Source organism: Halyomorpha halys, unplaced genomic scaffold (assembly GCF_000696795.3).
Source record: "Halyomorpha halys isolate HHAL.00 unplaced genomic scaffold, Hhal_1.1 Scaffold659.1, whole genome shotgun sequence".
Classification (NCBI taxonomy): domain Eukaryota; kingdom Metazoa; phylum Arthropoda; class Insecta; order Hemiptera; family Pentatomidae; genus Halyomorpha; species Halyomorpha halys.
The window spans coordinates 131,408-153,525 of record NW_027107174.1 but is presented as its reverse complement, the minus strand read 5'-3'; the positions used below and the strand labels follow the sequence as shown (position 1 = coordinate 153,525).

Here is a 22,118-nt window from a genome sequence, read left to right as displayed (position 1 = left end):
TATTTCATATTAGAATTGTTCAAAGTTGAAATTATATTTGAAACAAAATCAAAATAGTTATAACATGTTACACACATATATCAAATGAAATCGATAAAAAAAATTGCGATTTATTTTAATTGTGTTAATTTAAATTCTTCAGAGGAACCATTTTAACATATTTATTAATTATACCTAAGTCATTGATGACTATATTGATATATGAATATTAAAGTACTATCCTAATCTGTATAATCGTAAATGAATTACAATTTTTTTTATTATACAAATTAGGATAATACCTTAATTTTTTTTCAAAATTTCTATTCTTCAACTTCTACAAAAGGGGTACGCGAATCAGCTTAATTTTTTTTTTTAAATTATTCTAATATACACTTTTCAAAAATTATCAGTTTACCGTTGATGTCGTACTTTTGTACATGTTTTGCAGCTTATAAAAAAAATTGACCAATTTTTTATATTACTTTTAGCACCTTTTAGATAACTATTTTTCTTGAAATTCAGTTCTTTGGGTTATAATGAGAAGGCTTTAAATATTAGAAAATGAATAGTTTTAAAAGTTACAAAAGTATACAAACGAGTATAATTTCTTTTTTTCTTACATGGTCTTGAATAATCTGCAGAATCACTGAATTGTATCTGAAATAAAATCATGCTGTCATTTATATTAAATGAACAGAATTAATGAAGATCAAAATCGTTTGTAAAATTAAGATTGTACGAAATATTCTTGAATGATACTTGAAAGATTTCGATCATGATTCATAAGTACTTTAGAAAACCAAGTTCTAAAAGATTAATAATTATTTTTAAAAACACGTAATTAACACATTTTTTTTCATTCCAAAGGTTTTTTTTAATCTAAGTGGGTATTTATTATTTTTTTTTAAATTTAGAGTACAGAACTTTTCGTTAGAACTTACTACTACCAAGTATAAAACATCCATCATAGATATATGTGATGATATAATTAAGGGATCTCGCAAATATAATATATATTGGAAATTTTTCAGATGAAATATTGCATATTTATTAATAATAAATAATTTGTATTTTTTAAAAATGATAATAAGGTCAGGAAAAAAAAAATTTATAGACACATTGAAACTTTATTCGCAAATTACAATTACTAGTTCACTAAATATGAAGGGAAAAATGTAATTATATTTACAACATGGTATTATTATATTTAAACATTTAGCTGTTGCTTTACATCAATTAAATGCTCATTACAAGACATTCTCTAAGTTGGTGCTTTAAAATGTCCTCGTAATTCGAACTCGCTTAAAGTCCTTGGTACTTTTATTTATTTGTTTTTTTTAAATTATTATCCATTTTAAAAATATACAATACGTAAGCCTGTTTATGAGCCAACGTATTAATATGAGCCTTAATAAAAACATGACTTACAAAACAGCCTTTTCTCGAGGAGGCAGTAGATTTATATCAATACCAACTACACAAATTTCATCCGTAGGCTTACAAATCCTCCTCACTACTCGTCAATTCATATCATTCCATTAAATCTATATTTACACATGAATATGTACAAAGTATCGATCGATATCTTGAACAATTCGAAACTGGACTGGTCGCCCAGTACACAATGACAAAATTACTGCACATAAACATATTAACATTGAACATTAAAATCGAAATATAGGTCAATATCCAATCCAATACATGCGTTACGCTCATAAAATTTATAAGAGTCAATTAACAATCAAATCTTTTTTTTATTCGTTTTATTAAAATCTGAATATAAAATATATTTTTTACACAATAAAACTGAACAATGGAAAATCGTCGAGCGAAGGTGGATTATTATTGTCCTCTTTAGTATTAAACATAAATATAGACTTTTCAAAAGTTCAATATATAATACAAATTTATTTACAACAATCAATAAATCTTTATTAACTACATAACTAACAATAATAAAGTACAAGAACAGTTCCGTTTAATGGCAGGGGAATGTCCGTCAAAAAATAAAATTTTAAAAAGTGAAATTTTGGCACACAAATTAAAAAGAAAACAATAATGTTTAGGATGGCGTGTTGGGAGTTTCGAACGTTCGGTAAAATATACACCCTGTAAGTGTCTCAAAACCGAGTTCTGTGGAACACGAACATGTAAGTTAAGCTCAAATACATTACGAATTATTATTTAATAGAAATATTAAGTACAGATATAATAAGAGGCAATGTCAAATGAAAAAAAAGGGAATGGATAAGGAAAAAAATATATATATATATCTATATCTCTGCCTTGTCGATGCTGTTGGGTTGGTAGAAAGAACTAGCCCTGAGAGTGCGCTCGTACGTCCTGGATCCCTGTGGGGGGCAGAAGTAGGTGGGTTGGCCGTAGTCGGGGAAGGCCCTCGTGTAGAAGTTCATCCTGTTCACGGAGGTCTCGTTCCTGCTGGATACGGTAGGCAGCTCCCCGTCCCCGTACAGTTCCGGGTCCTTCCTCTGGCGCCGCTTCCGCTTCTTGTGCTCGCTCTGTACACGACCAACCTCCTTACTCTGCCGCATTTTCCTTCCACGAATAGACCTCAGCTTGCTTACCAGTACGTTGCTTAACGCGAAGGTACCCTCAAGGCACCATTAATTAAAAAATAAAGCAGTTTATTATCATACCCTTGACTTTATTATGAACTTTCCATTTCTCGAATAATATTCTACATATTTCCTCCGATCCAACACGAAACTTGACCGGTTTATTTTGAAAGTGGCCTTAGTCAATCCATATTCACAAAATAAAATAAATATATATATATTATATAATTTCATCTTTTACAGGAGTCCCAATTTAATAGTCTATGTAGTTCAATGAAAAGTATTTTCCGAAAACCATTTACTAATGTATTAATCTACAATTTTCTGTTATTTTTATCTTTAGAACACGAAAAAAAGTTTCGGAATACTCTTCCCTATCTAGGTTCGATTTTTCTACAATTTCAATAATAAATATAATTGCACAATTATCTCTAAATTAACACTAATTGAAAAAGCCATTTTTATTAACTTCCTATTCTAATCATGTCTTTTATATCTATATAAAATGTATTTCGACACTTTTTTAAAAATCTTTTTCGTAATTAAAAGTAGGAAGTAGTAAAATAGAGCAAGGTTCAAAGGAATAATTGGAATTGCAAATAAATTAAGGTTTGTTCCAGAGTGATAGAAATTGAAGCGGTAGTTTGTTCCTGATTTAGTAAAGAAAAAAATTCAAGAATAACAGATGAAATTAAATTTTCATATTGATTTAAAAATACAGGAACTAAAAAGAATTGTAAACATAATAAATTTAATATTGTTTATGACACTACGGATGGTGGTTTCACTTGATGATAATTTCAAAGTGAGTGTAATTATATTTATAACTTATTTTAATATTGTAGAAATATAAATCCTGAAAAAAAAAAATTACTCCGAAACGTCACTTTTTTTTGTTTAAGATAAAGAAACTTGTGATTTACATAAATAAAATGTTTTTGAAAAGTACTTTCCGCTGAGGTATAGAGATTATAAAAATAAAAAACAACACCAGTTCGTTCGTTCAGGATATAAACTATTAATTAAGCAACCGGCCCTAAGATTATTCAAAGTGGTATCGAATTATTTTCATATGTAATAGTAAATTATGGAATACATTTTTTGGAGAAAGTGAGTTTATATGCATGGACTTATTTGATTTCCTCGTTTCAGATTAGTCTAATCCAAGATATTCTTACAATATTTGTGTATGCAATGGTGATTAATTTAGTTTTAATCAATTTTTTTTCGTACCCCCCCAACGAAATAAGTAATTGAATACATAAATATAGTGTATACATATACATATTAAATACATTTTAAGCAAGCAAGAAGTATAATGTTGTAGCAAAAGAATCATTTTAGTGGGAGAAGAATAAAAAATATTTATGTAAAATATTCAAAATGATTATAATTGAACTATTTAAGTCTGTGTGATCTTTCGAATTATTTTTAAAGACTTGCTTTTATAAAAAATAAAAATTGTTATTTTATTAATGGTGGAAGTGAATTAAGTCCATTCAAAACCATTAATCCAACTATTTTCAAAGTTATTAACAATTAGCTACATATAGCTAAATATTTCGATTTTAAAGTGAATTGACATAGGCTACTTGAAAAGAAACGGCTGAAATCCAAATGATATGCCCAAACGCCTTGTCCTGACGCAGAAATACGTGCCAATGGTGTACAGTAACTCTAAGTGAATAAAAACTAACAAAACATTTAAATGCTAGGATGCCATTAAATCTTTTTCAAATACTCTTACGTGTGGTTACTACTTAACGTTTCAATTCAATTCAAATTTAGATCACCACCCAACAAGGGTGCTTTTAGTGGTCTGTTAAAAAAAAAAGCTTTAAACAGCAAACATCAGTGAGCACTACTAAGAACCTGAGAGAGTGTGGTACACTAAAAATAATCTGTGATTGTTGCACAGTAAAACCATTCACCATTAATTATGTCCATGAATTTTGTATGTTTAATTGGATTGAACGCCCTAAAGCATGTGTTTTAAGAGAGGAAAACTGATATCTTTTGTAATTCAATTTCTGATTGTTGTTGTTTATATTGATTGCTAGATAGAAGAAACTATTAACAAATAGTATCAAATTTTCCTAACAATAAGCAAACAGTATCATATCAATTCTTTTTAATAAGAAAATTATTTTTATAGTGTAAAATATTACAATTGTTATTTTTTTTTTTAATGAATCAAACCATTATTCTTTAAATCAATGAAGAACTTTGTATGGATTATACTTTTAGTTATGAGATTTTAAATTTATAGAAACGTAAGATTGGTTTCTAAAATATTCCTCCAACATGGTGATAAAATATCAAATTATCGTAAAAAGAAGTAAAATAAAATCATTTCAATTCTTTTTAAAAAGAAAATTATTTGAAGTTACTTTTATTGCGTAAGAACAGTTTATTATTATTATTTTTTACTGAATCGAATTATAAGTTTATTAATGAATTGGTTAAAACATCAAAGAATTAATTAATAATGACAATAATAAATAATAAATTAATAATTAATAAGAAGCAATTAATGTGATTCGTGTTTTTCATTTTGAAATTTAAGTTCGATTTCCAAAATATTCCTCCGACTTACACTAAAACTATGGTTTATTTATTTATTAAATGAATTTCGCATCAAGAGACAAATACTCAAGAAAAAAGGTGATGAAGAAATTTATTGCATATGGAATAGAAACCAGTTTTTCTTTCAAATATATAATTGAGAAAATTGAAAAAGACTAGTGAAACGTAAAAGATAAAAAATAGATACGTTTGTTAGTTTATAACAAATCATGATTTTAAAACAATATGTCTGAATTTGGTAACTTTTAGCAAGATGTAAGAAAAATTGATGTAAATTTTTTTAAAAAATATTTTTACTTCTAATGGTTAATAAATTAATTATATGGAAGAACACTCTTTAGTATCGAGTAATGGAAATTATTCATAAAAACAATATCACTTTTTGAATTCGAATTTTTGAATTTCGGTAGCAGAAGTGTTGAAAAATGGAAAACAAACAAATTATATAAATATTCATGAAAAAAAAAAATTACATTTCCGTATCCTAAAAACTTCCATTTCATAATGAAGTTCTTTATACCAGCAAGTGAGGTCATATTCGTTTATATAAACATACTTATTCCATTTTAAGATATAAGAATAATCAATGATCAATTAAAATTTTCCGGACAGTAAAATATTTTGAATCACACATTCTAAAATCCTGAGTTCTTAATTTAGCTGACGTGGTGATTTTAATGCTTGGAATTGAAACCAGCTTGTTCCATAAACATTAACAGTAAAGATAAATAAAGTGACTTTTTATATTTTACTGTCTTAAGCATGTGATGTTTTTAAACTCTACAATCAAGAATACAAAAGGATTCATGCACATTTCACAGTCAACGAAAGTTATTACAAAATAGTGACAAAACAAATCAAATTGTGCAAATCAAATACACTTTAAGTGCTCATAAATCCATGCTCGTTGCAATAATGTGGTTTTGTTTTAACAGTATAATAAATGAATTAGAGTGAGGTAAGGTAATTAACCAGAATAAAAATCGGTACCCTCATGCATAATCTACCTGCCTTACGGAACAGTTTCAACAACTTAAATAAAAAATATAGTTTAAGAAATAATCAAATGTCATAAAACAAAATAAAAATAAAATAAAGCTGCCAAATCATAGCAGGAGAGCTAATGAACAGCCTAAATGCATTACATAGATATCAAATACAATAATAACTGGCAGCATATGCATTATGTAACAGAAAAAATAAAGTTAAAAAAAATTGGGTTTGTCAACAATGCTGTACAACATCGAATTCTAATGTTAAAAAAATCACACATCTTAGCTTTTATGTATAGGCGAATAATTAGTCTTTAGGTTACAAGAAAATGATAATGTACAACATTCTTAGGATCTCTAACATTAATCGTAAATACAATTAATAGGAAAATTCATAATGAATTAAACAAAAAGACTAGCCTTTCAAGTTTAACTTCACAAATAGAGATCTTCTTAATACACACTAAACTACCTTTGCAAGTTATAAATACAATTTTCAATCTTTTTACAAAAAGACAAAATAAGATTTGATAAAATACATCAATTTTATGCATCATCAAATGTTATAAAAAATAATAATATATATTAATAAAAAAAAAGGAAATAAAAAAGCTAAATAATACTATAAGGTATAGTAATCGCCACTCATTTGTTAGGCATAGCAGTGGGGAAATAGAACTTGTTTAAAGACTGGAATAGATTAATATCTGAGAAGGTGCTTCTGTCAGCGTCGGTGACAAACTGTGCAACATTTCGAACTTTATACCTCCACGTCATGAATAATACATCAAAAGGGAACCCAATAAGAATTACTAACATTACCCTCAGAGGCCTCCGGATCCTAAGTATTCTTCCACCTTCTTTTATGCATGTCGAGAGGAAGAGACCTACCAAAACCCCTTCCCTCACCTTCTTAATAATACCGTCTCTTTTAGCAGCTACCTGTCCCACTGATGTATATACCAACCGGTCCTCAAGCGAGCATAGCAAGTAGGATGGGAATTGCTTGAAGGAAAGCAATGCATTCATTACTTGAGTAATCGTTCTTTTTCTAAATGTTTTTGTGAATCGTACGATTTAAGAAAGAACAACAACGATTTGGAAAAGGAATCTATTTGATGATTCAAGCACTGTTTGACCACCTAACCACTTTATCACCACTTCACATCCACGATAAGAACAGAATTAATAAAAATACAATACAAATAAAGCAAGTATAAGTGACAAATTAAAAACGATTAAATTGTTTTGGGTTTTATAGCTAAGGTTTCATTGAAGATTGAAGAAACTGCATTAATGAGGTAGCTCATTATTGACTGATACACTGGATACTCAGTTAAACTGAATTCCAAGAAAACAACGCTATTTATTTCGATGGAAAAGTAAATTACTATGGACTTTAGTTCTAACATTTTTAGCTAGATAGGAGCACCTCCGCTAGAAGCATGTCGGAACAGCCGAGTTGTTCTACTACTCCAATCAGGCTTCTATAGAGGTAACTCTGAAAACTTATATGGTGGCTTCTGAGCTGCAGGACGGTTATTTTTTCCTTTACAAAAGAGTGCTTTATTATCTAATGGTTCATATTTTAACCATCAAAGAATTTGTATGTAATATTTACGTTTGTTTTTCCTTATTAATTTGTGACTTTGAATGCTTATGCAACAAGCTTACTCTTGTTCAAATATTTTAAGCTTTCTCCTCAATTCTGAGAAGAAGAGAGCAGTTCCAGATAGTAGTGTAATTTCTTAATTCTACTATTTTTTTTTTATTATTAAAGGTTTTTTTTAAAATAAAACTGAACTTTTTTTTTTTAAATTTGCTGTGATTATGAAGGATAAAATCAAACCATGAGGTAGCGCTTCCCCAGTAAAAGTAGTTATTGGTAAAGGATTCTACCCGATTTCAGTTGAATATAAGAGATAGTACTTTTTGAATATCCCATATGTTTACGTTTCTTAGTTTTGAAAAAAAAATGAAGACTTTGATAAATAGTTTCGAAAATGATAGAGTTAGGTCACCGACGTACAGCAAATGGGATTCTATCCTTATTCTTAACAGTCATATTTTTCCTATTTTCAGTCTTCATCAATACTAGTAAGCCTTTAGCAACTTCTTTTTCCCCACTTGACAATGTGATGATCCCAATTCAAAGATAAGTTAGTAAACAAACATGAAAGCAATTTCTCTCACTGTCGTGAGGTCAGGTTCGAGCAGCAACACAGTGCTCACATTCAAAAATTAAATTAAAAACAAACAAAAACAAAATAAAAGAGCCAACACAATGCATATCAAGTATTGTTCAGATGAGGTGCTATTATTAAAGATCTCAGACCCTGGTCGGCGGCTGGAGGACCATGGCGGCCAGCCTCACCTTCATAGCCTCGGGGCTGGGGGCGCTGATGTTGTGCGCCCGGTACAGCGCCTCGCCGGGCCGCGTCAAGCACCTCTCCGAGCCGTTCTTACGGCCAAGGCTCGATTCCATGTCGCTCTTCTCGCTGAAACAAATAATAAAATGCACAATCTTGAAATGAATTGAAAAAAAAACACTATCGACCTTAAAATACCTCTGAGTAAAACTAGGATTTAGGACTTGACTATGTCTTCTATATATATTTGTACTTGATAATAACTATTTTTCTACAGGAGGGTACAAAAAAATAAATAAAAAAATTGAAAATGGAAAATAGCTCATTATTCTATGTCCCTTTAGAACATTTATAACGTTACACAATATATTGACCAAAAATGTGTGCCCACACTTGATTACAACATAAACTATAATTACATTTAAACAATTTTGGGTAAAGATGAAAAAAAAAACAAAACTAAATACATCAAGAAACAAAACAAAAAAGAAAGATAAATATTTACAAATAATTAATTCTAATATTCAATTTTTATATTATCTATTCTATTATGATGTTGGTTCAGTTCGGAAAAGCAAAAGGTGAATAAATACCAGGATTTTAAAGGAGGGAAGGGTTGATACATGACGTATGGTAGAGGGGTTAGATTTCCAGTGAAAGAAAGCTCAGGCAAGAAAGTATTTATCAAACGCAGGATAGATAGAGCCTCTTCAACTCGGTGTAATACTGGTTTATATGTGTATCACCAGTGATCCCGAAAATAAATCGTATTAAGCAATTTATAAGATGGTTAGGTTTAGCTTTGAGTGTACCCTAGAGTCCACCGTATACCAAGCAGCCGTAGTCAAAGTGGGGGAAAACAAGAGAGGAAATTACAATTAACAGGTTTTAAGTGGAAGGAGATAACGGATTCTATTGAATTTCTTGAAATTCAGACTTGTAGTATTATTATTTAGCTGTACCATTTAGAATTTGTAGTGGTAACGCCAATTATAATACCGACGAATGGGCTGATCCCTAAGTCAACAGTGGCAGGAACAGATGGAATGGAATTACCACTTCACGTGCAAAGAGAGGCTCAACAAGCGGTTCTTTTAGATACAATGTGAATCGTGTGGAGACTCATAAATGTTTAATTAAATTTAAATCTAAATGGGGTTAGACCATGTTCTCTACCTCAGTTCTTAATCCGCGATGGTTCTTATGGTTATTCTATTATTATAATTACTTAGGAATTTTCCTTATTCTCGCTTTTCATCAGAAGTAGCACCTACTTGGACCTAGGTCAAGGGTGAGCCTAGAAAAAATTAATCTTTAATATTAATGAATTTTCTGACTATGCACGCAGTTCTGAGCAACACAGCTTACTGTATTAGTTCCAGAATATTTACCGAACGATGCAGGTCCTTAATGCTCTCCAGTGTCGTTTCCAGGATCAGAGCATTGGTTGAGATAATCAACGCTAGCAGCCTGACTTTTTCAAGCTCTTGTTATTATTACCTGATTCTCTCGCCATTGCGGGTTGAGTATCTGAGGCGAGGACCAGAAATCCATCCAGTTTCATTTTTTTTTTATTTATTATTCTTTTTCTTTAAATATTTAAAAAAAATCGTTCTTTTACTCGGGTTTAAGAGAACCTACTGTTGAGCCTCTTTTAGCATATCAGTAGGCACCCCAAACCATTTGGATTTTCCACTGTTTATTTTTGTATGAGACAATTGATAGATATTATGATTGGCGTAGTGGGAACACCCTCCAAATGATCTATTGATCTATTGATCAAATGATCAAAAATCCAGTTCCTTCAACTCTATCTCAAGTTCCTGATATTTCCTCAGTTTTTCTCCCAAAGTGGTGCTTATATTATTATCGCTGGGAATCCCGACATCAATAAGTTCCGCTATTTTTCCTTCTCAGATCTATAAAAAGGCTATCTGGTTTGTAATGGGGCATTTTATGATCTATAATGATTGATTCATCCCTATTTGAAGAGTCCAATCACCCGGTGAGTAGTAATTATAGTACATACTCAAATGATACAAATAAAAAATCTAAGCTCCTCCTTAAAATATGATTAGATTACTGAAGACGGAAATGGAATGAGCATCGTCACAGCTTACCAAAGAAGAGGCTCGGTGTGGAAAATAAAAAAATAAATACATTTTTTGTTTTAAATGCAGATATATATCAAGGGCATACCCAGTAGCTTTGAAACTATAATATTTAAAAAATAATTGTGTTCGAACAAGTTGTCCACTTTACTGAAAAGGAATCAACAGTTCACATGAGCAATAGGAAGTCAGATCTCAGTCTGTAAGATGATTTAGAATTCCAGCGGTTCTTGCTCAAACTTTTTGACTAAGAGTGTTTGTGCATAATTCGCTGGACGTAATCCTTTACAACATGAAACTCTTATTCAATGAAATAAAATAGGAAACGATGGAAAAAAACGTGAATAAAAAAAAAAATAATCCCGCTTGTCATTACACTGGACTAACAACTACTGTGATTTTTCCAATCTCATTCAAACAAGAGCAAAAAACATTCAAATCACTTTAATGAAACAGGAAAAATGGAGCGACAATTTCCTCTTCCTTGTGGATTTCAGTTCCAAACTTTAGATATTGCAAAAGTTCTAAGACTGGCAACTGAATGCCACAAGGGTGCCCAACACTTAGGATTTACACGAGGATAATGGAATACCATTATTATATTATTTTGTACAAAATTTAAGTAATCATTCTGCTTGTCCCTTTTATGGAAGTTTAAAACATATTATCAATTGTATTTTAGGTATATTAATATTATAATATTTTGTCAATATTTTAAATTTTTTTGGCTGGATTCTATCATATAATAAAATAGGTGCCTATATAAAATCATAATTGGGTGGCTACTGGGTTAAAATAAAATAAAATACTAATTCTCTCACTCCCATTAAATTTGGGTTATAAAGTAGTGTGTCATACATATGAAAAAATCCATATGATTAACAGAATAACATCCGAAATTTGAAAGTATTTGAATTTATTGGAAATATATCGTATATAATGGGCCAAAAAATAAAAAGTGCAATCACTACTAAAACGCTTACTTGATTGAAAGCGTCTTCAATTCGGTGGCTTTATATTAACAAATGCATGATTTAAATTACTTATAGGACGTACAGCGCAAACGATATTTTTGTTTCTTTCTCTTTGTATATATCTATTGTAATACAGAGATAGTAAATACCTACTATATACCTAGGGAATGTTTAATTACCGGGAAAATAAATAACATAATATTCATTTGTTAGTTTCACCAAGTTTCAGTAAAATGAAAATTTCTTATGCAGAAAACAGATTGCTACATACAACAGGTACAACATAATTAGCTGCCAAAACGTAATTAATATAATAAAAATACAAATAATAATAGATCATATTTTTAATATTACTGACCCTCTAGAATTTAATATAATCCATTAGATAATAGACCTATATAGTATAACAAATTTGAAAACAATAATTATTCATATTACAAAGTAGATATTACTATACTTTCTTGGACCATCTAATTTCTTTTTTAAATATTAATTATATCCTCAATATTATAATTATAGAGCCTTTTAAGTAAATTCTATAACACAGAAAAATTGAATTATTGAACGCCTTTTTCTGTAACTTTCATTGGAATTTATCTGCAACTTATTTTATTTTAATGGAATTAGTTGTAATTGAATCATAATATATAATCTGCCACTATTAACGGCAATAATTAAAAAAAAGTTAAATGATAAAAATCGTGCTCAACAAATTAAAACAAAATAAAGCAAATTAAAACAAAAACTACAAATAAGATATGTATAAATAAAAATATAAATCGATATAATATAAGGAAATAAAACTGATTAAATAATAACAAAGTAATTTATTGTTATTACGAATTGATGGGTACGCTGTTTGTTATAGCAACCCAGTGTATTTGGGCAGCATGGCCAAATAAAGCATTTTTCCCTAAGATAAATTAAATAATATTTAATTAAAATAAATAAATGCACATTCACACCCATTTAAAATATTTTAATTCTCTAAAATTTTGTCATATTTTAAGCCCTTATAGATATATAGTGATTGTTTCGTTGTCTATGTGCAAAATTGACATTAAACGTGATTGTGCTCACTCATGTTTTGTTAATAAACGTTCCCTTAATTTTTTTTTAATAATTTATTTATTGTTATTTACAACTGTATACAAATATATACAACAAGAAAAATTTGCTGTAGGTGAGATAGTGAGTGACATGATACAAACATGTGGAGAATCTACCCAGTGATAGAACTCCAATAACATTTCTAGAGAAGATCTCGCGGCCATCTTCTTTCCCTAAATTTAAACTAATAGTTAGTGAAGTACAAATAAAATTCGTTCCTATCAGCCCTAGGGCTCAGACTCCATTCACTTTCCAACGCATTGCCTAAAAAATCCAGGTCTATACTTGACACAGACTCGTCAAATGTCATCTGCGTTTTCTTTATGCAATTACGGAGCCAATATATACGTCAGTGCAGTACATTGGGGCACAATTGAATCAGGTAACAGAGTTGCAGACGTCATTCTATTTGGAATGTTCTATTCAGTCGTGTCAATTGACATTTATTATATTACGGAATAATTATGATTCCAACGGTGGTCTTCCCACAATTTTGAAGGTCGAGTAAATACCAAATTGAGAACTTTACATGAGCGGTGCTGACATATTTTAGATACACATGTGGACCTGATAATGAGCTAAAACATATAGATTATATTTCGAAAACATATTTGAACAACTTTAACTGCATTATTAGCCTATGATATCTGGGTCCATTAATTAAATCTTGCTGAATCCATAATCCACAAGGCATAATAGTATTTAAAAACACGGGGGGTTAGTTATAAAGAAAGACAATTATATAAATTTTTTAAAAACTTTTTGTTAGAATAATACACTCTACCACACTCGAGGGCAATAGATATCAGAGATGTAATTAAATTATCATACTGTATATACATATTGACTAGGAATAAAAAAATAAAAAAATAAAAAAATACGAGAGAAAGGTTTCCTTTCTTTGTTTGAAAGGTTGCCCACTCAATCCCAAATAAGTGATGGTCTTATCTTATCTTTGAAACGTTTATTTAAAACTGGTAGAAAAGACTTCAGTTAAAGAAAGAATAAATCACATCCAGTAACATTAAAGAAATTGTCATAATTGGAAACTGCAGTACAGGTAAAAACTAAAAACTAAATATAAAATAATTAGATGTACAGCTACAATTAAATTCTAAAAGAACAATACGTGAATTATTAAAATTATTAATAATTAGCAAGGGAACAAATTAAAATCAATGCACACCATAGATAGATTATTAGGCAAATCTCTAAAGTAATTACAAGGCAGGGCACAGTGTTCTGATATTGGGACAAGTGAGAGAACGTAAAGTGAGGAAGTGAATTTAAAAATATAATTTATGAATATGACAATGATAATGTCAAAAATTACTTGAAATAAAAATAATTTTTTTAATTTAAAAATCTGTTTTAGACAAATAGTATTTTAAAGCAGTATAAAATGAATCATAAAAAAAATCTAGTTAATAAAAACATTAGGACTTATATTCTATTGGGAATATATAAAAATGATTTTAAATTTTAAATGACAAATGTCCTAAAAATTAGTAACTAGATAAGTATAGAAATATGAACAATTACTAAGATTTTTTGGCTCAATCTCAAGAAACTTTATAGATTTTTTAAATGGTCATAAATGAATGAAATGATATTCATGTATTTAAATATTGATTGTTGCATCTAAATGTGTAAAAAAAGGTATTTATCAAGGTGAAATATCAACTTTATTTATTATAACAATACGTTAATTGTTATACCATGATTGGAAATATTTCTATATGTAGAACTGGAATGGACAGAAGAGCCCGAACGTTGTTAAGTTGTAATAAAGAATAAAGAAGTGAAAATAAAAATACAAATATAAAAAATAGTATGATACTTTGGCGTTAATATAAACCAATTCATTGATGTTCGAAATAGCCATAATGAATCTCGATTTTATTCCCACATTTGTATTTAAGAGATGTTTCCACATCTAATGCAGATGTAATTTATAATTTATGGAGTCTTGCTTTATAATCCAATTAATCACATATTAGTCAGATGGAAATGTAATAAAATAAAAGAATTTGTTTTTGATTTCTTTATTACAATATTAAAACAGTTTCGGCCTTCGCAAGCGCTGAAAATAACCAACAGGAAACCTTGTGTGCCTCAAACAAAGTCTGGAACCTATAATAAAAATTGGAAACTGTAAATTATAAAGTTTGTCCCGATTACAATACTCTTCTTACCAACTTTTTTCATTACGTATATTTTTATATCTTGAAGATTTCTGAAAAATTATTATTTCAGTAGAACTTTTTATAGGTTCCATTTCATTAACCATGAGGTGAAAATTGGTAAAATTATAACAGAAGATTAAATAGAAATATGTTAAAGTATATTTGAGGTACGTCAAAAGTGGATAGAACCATAAATTATTAGAGTTAAAAACATTATTCAGCAATGGTAATTATTGTAACTTACTCAATACCTAATAAACTATTAAAATATTATTATTATGCGGACTTCATTCATCAGGATAATAATCCACATTACAATCGCAATTTGAAAAATATCAAATTAGTGGGTAAAAAGGCGAGGGACAATTTTGAGAGTTGGAGATTTTTTTCTATTCACTAGTTCCTGAACAAAGTCAGGTTTCAGTATTGACATGATTGCGAATTTACAACTATTAGATAATTTCACAATTTCTTCAATGCATAAAGCGTAAATTTCGTTCAGTCACAGGTTGGTAAAAAAAAAAATCTCATTCACAAAATAGTGGGTTGTATCCGTTGGCTTCTTACCCTTTCAGATCCATAGCGTTTATTATCTATTTATGGGTATCCAATTCCTATCATTATTCATTTAGCATTACCTTAATAAAGAGGTTTAACTTAAATTTGTCTTAGTCAATTTTGTCATTGTTCTGCTGAACTCTTGTCATCAGCACACCGAGCAACCCTCGGACCTTTACCTAAAAATATTGACACAGTAGGGCTTCCAGCAGCAACCTGTTGTGAAACAGGAAGGGAAGCCTCTTTGTAAAATCCATGGTACTTAAATCGTCCTGTTATTTATGCGTTGCTATCTATTGATAATTTTTGTTAATTTGCTTAATTAATCAAACAGTTGTTGGGGATCACTGGAGAGGAGAGGTATGAAGGGGTGTAATAGTGGGTGTATTGGACGAATAGGTAATTTGTTATTTAGCTTTGTGCGAGAAGGAGGAAAACAAATATATGTATATAGGAAAAAAAAATGTTTTTTAGTAAATAATAAAAAATGTATTGTATTTAGTAGATTGATAATTATTATTTGAAAATTGACAATGTTAATACTTTGTAGAGTATCTATGTCCAGTTATGGATTGTGTTATAGCAACCCAATGTATTTAATGTAGCATGGTCAAATAAAGCATTTCTTTCTCTATCATAATGAACATGATGAAACATTTACAAACAAGATAATATTATATTGAAGTTTATTATTATGAATTATTATTATTACTATAACTAAATTATTGCAAAGACTAGTTTAAATATAGAGAAATTAAATACCGTACAGTTAAAAATAACTTTAATTGATTATAACAAAGTGAATGATATTGTATAATGTATAATAATTATTGATATTTTATGCCTTCTTGTCAAATTGAAAAAAAGTAACATTTTCTTCATGAATATGTACATTTTTGAGAATCTTAAATTTGAACATAAACCGTCCCAGAGCATGGTGGAATTGATTTGGGCTTAAGCTCACTCAAACTCCAGTTTCAACTTCTTATTATTCTCTTTTTTTCAACTCTTTTAAACTGTATTCCAAGTGAATCAACCACTCAACACAGACACCAACAAACATTAGGTCTTATGTAATATACCTCTTATCAACATATTACATTCAGAATTATTAGAAAAATATTACAAACATATTTGACGTTGTAAATATCAAGTGGTACCCATGCATCTCAAATCAGAATCACTTAATCTAGAGGTAGCTAGTACACACATATACAAACCTAATGAGACCAATCTGAACCAATATCACAGACCAATAGAAGCCAACTCCACGCCTCAATATGAAGGGATTTCAAACTTTTCCAATCTAAAGTCCTTGCCCACCTATCGGCCATACTATGATGTGAATCCTCAATGGAAACGGTCTCTAAGTTTCCACAGTTCCAAACCAATTCCCATTCTAATTACCCAGATTCCTACACTGGATTCCGTACTGTTAGTCTTGACAGAAGTGCCATGGGCAGTGTCAAACGAAAATGTGGTCATTTCGAATGCAAATAATTCTTTGAATGCACTCCCTTTTTTTGTTTTAGTCTTTAGGAACCAACAGAATTATTAAAACAGTATAACTGTATTTAGAACATAATTGATTCCTCAAAATATCTTAAAAAAGTAATATATTCTATATCTTCAGTCAGAATCAGACCCAAATAAAATACACAAAAACCTAGGACTTCTAGAAGATCTTCAATTTGTCACCAACCATTACGATCCTAATCAAATAACATGAATTAGTGATCATTGTACAGATTTAAATAAAAATATTTTTGACTCCTTTAGTTTTTTTTTTAAATAACTATCAAAGATAGGAAGGAAGTAGAATTATAAAGAATTTGGAACTAACTAAATCTTGAATACGATTAGGTAATGAGAGCCGAATGCATCGAGAAGATTATTTCGGACTTGAAGAGAAATTTAGGAAATTAAAGGTGAAAATTCGCTTAATGCATAAAAACTTTGGGAATGAATTCGTTTCAGTGGTACTAATTGTATCAAATGCAGTAGATCAAAATTAACATAAGCATTAGCCATTGCAGTATCATTCTATGACAAAATTAAATTTTCATTCATTCAATTTTCATTTCATTCAAATCATCATATTTGATTTTATAACTCATAATTCTAAGAATATATAAAATAATATATAATGGAGTTCACCATATATATTCCTCATCATTATGGCATTAAATTATCAATATTTAATCATACCGAATATTCTGAATGATAATGCAATTAAAATTTAAGTTATGTGATATTTTATAGATAGAATAGAAATATGAACACATTATTACAACCTTTTGAGATCTGTCAAAACATAGCAAGTCCTCTATAGAGATTCGAAAAACCTTTTAAAAACTAATAGATACAGGATGGTTCGGGGTCGAAGGTCAAATTGAATAAAACTCTAGGAAGCCATTTATGGTTCTCAATAAAAAAACATTCAGCACTGTTTATGACATATACTTTGAGAGTGGAGTCACAAAAGCCAATTAAATGGAAGCAGGAAAAGAATGACGCACACTATGACTAAAATGGGATACTTGACGGATAGAAGTATTAAGGAACTTCCAGTGAACCATAGTAAGAAGAGGACCTCTAGTCAGACCTTGGACATGACTGATTTAGATCAAGATAAGAGAAAGAGATGACAGCCAAACCCACCATTGCCTCAACTTCACCTCATACCACCACATGCATCAGCACCAATAGTTTTCTAACCAGCCAGATAGCAATTCATGTATAATGTAACAATATTTTATGGCAAGAAAATCTATCTGAATCATGGTCACATAATGCATTAATCCCCATAATTAATTAAAATCATGAATAATGGAAATAAAATTTTAAATCAATACTTTATTGTTTTAAGCAGCATTGAAACTTATATTACCTAATATCTCTCCATATTATACTATGGACTCAACTGTAATATTTTACGAAGACATCTAATTGGTAATTGGGTAAACACACTAAAGGCATTTGGAAAAAATTTCGAATGATAATAGCTTTTAGGACTCACATAATTTGATTTAATATAAATAATATTACCTCCATATTATGGAAATAGGGAGTAGACAAAAAAAAATAGGCCTGATAAAACTGATTCTGACAGTAAAAAATAAAATTCAAGGTAACTAATGAGTAAACCATTCCACATAAACGCGGGGCTGTTACCGATACTGTTTAGTGTAGTGCTTGTCAAAATCATGAGAATTTTCTGGCAAAAGAACGAGGCAGGTGCAGTAAAAGGAACAAATAGGAAAAATGTGAAAGTAAGACTGGCGGAGACAGAGGAGGAACCCATAAAACAGGTAATCACCCTGAAAGAAATAGCCGAGAAACGGGACTACAGATGTCGTATGAAAAGACGGAAATTATGACGACGGATGCCAGCTTTAGCAAGATGGTGTTGAACACAGATTATGAGTACGTGATTGTAAATAAAAAATTTAAATGCCTTGGAGAGATAATCTGTAGCAAGGGTACTGGTAGGGCATCCATAGAAGAAATAATAGCCAAATTGAGACTAAACTTCGGCACGAGAAACGTATAAAACAAGAAAATTTTGTACTCAAATGCAAAAATAAGACACTACAGTACAGTACCAAGGCCAGAGATACTGTATGGTATGGAAACAGTCAGCCTTCTTAACCTGGAGAGGGTCTTGAAGATTTAGAGGTAAATTCTGAGGAGGATTCACGGACCCAGAATGAGGGATATTGGAGAAAAACCTAATGAGGAATTTGAAAGACCTGGAAACAGTCATCAAGACCAGGAGACTGAGATTTTACGGGCACATAGTCAGAATGAAAAATGAGAGACTAAATAAGAAAATTTTCAAGAAAGTCTGGAGGTATAAAAGTATAGAGGGATATGTAAAAGAAGTGAAAGAGGAACTGAATAGACTAAAAACAACGCATGAAGACTGGTTGGACCGAGAGCATTTTGGGAATAGACTTAAAGTGGTTGGGATTCTTGTGGGAAAGAAGGAGAAAGGAGAAAGGAGAAGGAGACGAGGGAGAAAATGAACTAAGGAAGAGCGGGAGGAACAGTCCAGGAGGACGAAAGGGTATTAGAGTAGAAGGAAGGTGGAAGGTGTGAGGATGAATCGAAAATAATATTCGCGTGGTCCTTAAGCAACAGGAATGAAACAGAGCATCATACTATTTCTTTATAATCTTCTACGTTATTTGACTCACGGAAATATTAGTTAGACAGGGATCTTTTAATAGTATGTCCATGAAGTTAATAATAGATTTGGAGATGAAGAGTATGTAGAGTTCATTTCAATATCTGATTTGTGAAAGCCAGGGTGTACAGTTTTGTTATTTATATTTAGCACATTAATAGTACTTTGGTTTAAATACCTTTTTTTATAAATGAGACGTTTTTACTGAATCACAAATATACCATAACTATAAATTACTTGTGTGTTCGATTTATTGAAAAAATGGTGTAATTTCAGTCGATTGTTGTAGTCTGTTATTTCATTATGGGTAGTGGGTCCTAAATCTTCGTCATGTTTTATTGTTATAATTTCCAATTACAAATTATAAATCACATTTTCCTACAAGTATTTCTGTGGCTTTCGACTTCTTACAATCCACCTCTCTAGTTTTTTCATAAATTAAAAAATATATATATTTAAGATAGTTAATCACTTTTTGAAAAAAAAAAATCATTAAATGAGACTCTGTAGTAAAAAAAAATATATAGGAAAAACTGACATAAAATTTTGCCATTTGAACACAGAATGTTATTATTGTCAGCGTAGATATAATAAGCAAAGGCTATGGTTTGGGTAAGTATCGTATGAATCTTACCAAATTTGAAATTAATTTAATTACCGAGACCGGTTTAGAAAATAATCTATTGAAGAGGTTAGATTGGAGGATCGTATATATACCTACGTATATATATTACGTATTATTAGCGTAAATTAAGTGATTTTGTTAGTCTAGTCCTTCGAATTTTTGATACGTATATAAAAATATGAGCAGTATGATTGAATGTTAAATGTTAATTAAAAAATATGACAGTAATGATTTAACCACCAGTAATGGTTGGACCCAGGAAATCGTATGCTCCTTATTTAAAATTATCTATTTTATTTTTTTCTCTGAACAATTCAGCATCGAACCAACAACGTTCAGGTAATTTTAATATAATGTGGAACAAAGCAATATATCTTACAATAAGACAGGCTGCTAAAGTAAACTAGTGGTTGTTGCAGTTTCTTCACTTTATAAGAAAGGTTGTTGATAAAAGTGTAGTTAGACAATGGATAGCAACAATCAATGAGTCCTTTGGGTTGGGATTAAGTTATAAAAGAAAGTAGGCTACCTTTGGGAGGGTAGCATTCTCTATCCCTAGAGACCACTATCTTCTCCCTCCAGGCCTTAACACTTACTAGCGATAGGTCCCGCCCTTTCCTCTGTCCCGCCGGGACAAAATTAATACTCTTATCGTTTTATAAGTAGAGACTTACATCTCTAGGTCTATTGTGAAGGCTTCCTTGTGATCACTAGTGGATTTTTTGCTAGGGGCTTAGATTCTATCTGTTCTTGAAGAAGAATGTAAGTTCTTAAGTAATTATTTTCTAAGGAATCAGGTCTAATAATCTATAGCTACATTCTTTAACTTGATTGATAACAGCTTATATGTTAAAAACCTAGGTAAAAGGAATCTTGCTTTAATTAGTGGATACCGTGAAGATGCTTGTTTATAAAACGAATAGTACTTTGTTAACATTATAATATTTTTATAGGTCTATGTTTCTAAAATCATCATATAATTTGAATTTTCTTTCTGAGCACACCCTGACTAAGCCCCACAGAGTGGTGCGAAACGCCGGTTACTAAGAACTAGTTGGAGAGAGGGAGGAGGAAACTCGCAAAAACGTTTTTCATCGTCCTTCAGAATAAGAATTTGTATCAGCTCTAGGACTCGAGCAAGATAAGGCCGGCTCTTTTGACAGAATATAATATTCTATTATAATTTGTATTACATTTATTAAGAGTAATATTTAATATCCATAAAAATTATGTTCTTGCTATAAAATATACGATAAATAAATTAAGTTCCTATTGAAGCAGTCCTTGATGGATGGATACAATCAGATGGATCATACCGCCTGATTACCTCAATAAAATTCTCTTCAAAGCTTTTCTAAAGGGAAACGTTTTAGTTTAATATTATTTTATTTATTTTTTAACCCTGCACAGAAATCAACCTGAAAGACCTTGATGGAAGACGATATGGAGATGCCTTCATTAGGTCTATCCGAAGCCTCGTTCCATTAAGGATCTGTCTATATAGCAATTTACCCTATTGGTAGACCCTTTGATTTTGACACAACAATAAGTGATACATCAATCTTCTTGAGCAAGCTGCTATTTCCTTCATAAGTTAAGGACTTGCAGTATGTTACTAATTTCGTAAGCCTGTATGCAGAGCAAAGGGCAATCTGTCTATGTTCAGCAGTGTTAGCACAAGAGAACCTCAATCGTTGCAGCAGAAGTGGTGCTCATGACACCAGTGATCATAATGCATGCAGTCTTAAAAAACCAATAAGAAGTCTCAAAAACCATTGGAGACGATGATAAGGCAATAGAATTGGTGTTCCAGTTTTTAAAATCACAAAATTTACTGACAAAAATATAACTTGATCGGAA

The 22,118-nt window shown here is 30.3% G+C and overlaps 1 protein-coding gene across 1 annotated transcript in view; it reads right to left on the bottom strand.

Moving 5' to 3' along the window:
• Positions 1-1,142: 1,142 nt before the first annotated feature.
• Positions 1,143-22,118, bottom strand: part of LOC106685108 (kin of IRRE-like protein 3) — a 131,003-nt gene continuing 110,027 nt past the window's right edge. Inside the window, exons 8-9 of the mRNA XM_067045482.1 lie at positions 8,472-8,634; positions 1,143-2,501 (exon numbers count right to left, since the gene is read on the bottom strand). Coding sequence (XP_066901583.1) covers positions 2,256-2,501; positions 8,472-8,634 — 409 coding nt within the window. The 3' untranslated portion in view covers positions 1,143-2,255. The remainder of the gene's footprint in view (positions 2,502-8,471; positions 8,635-22,118) is intronic.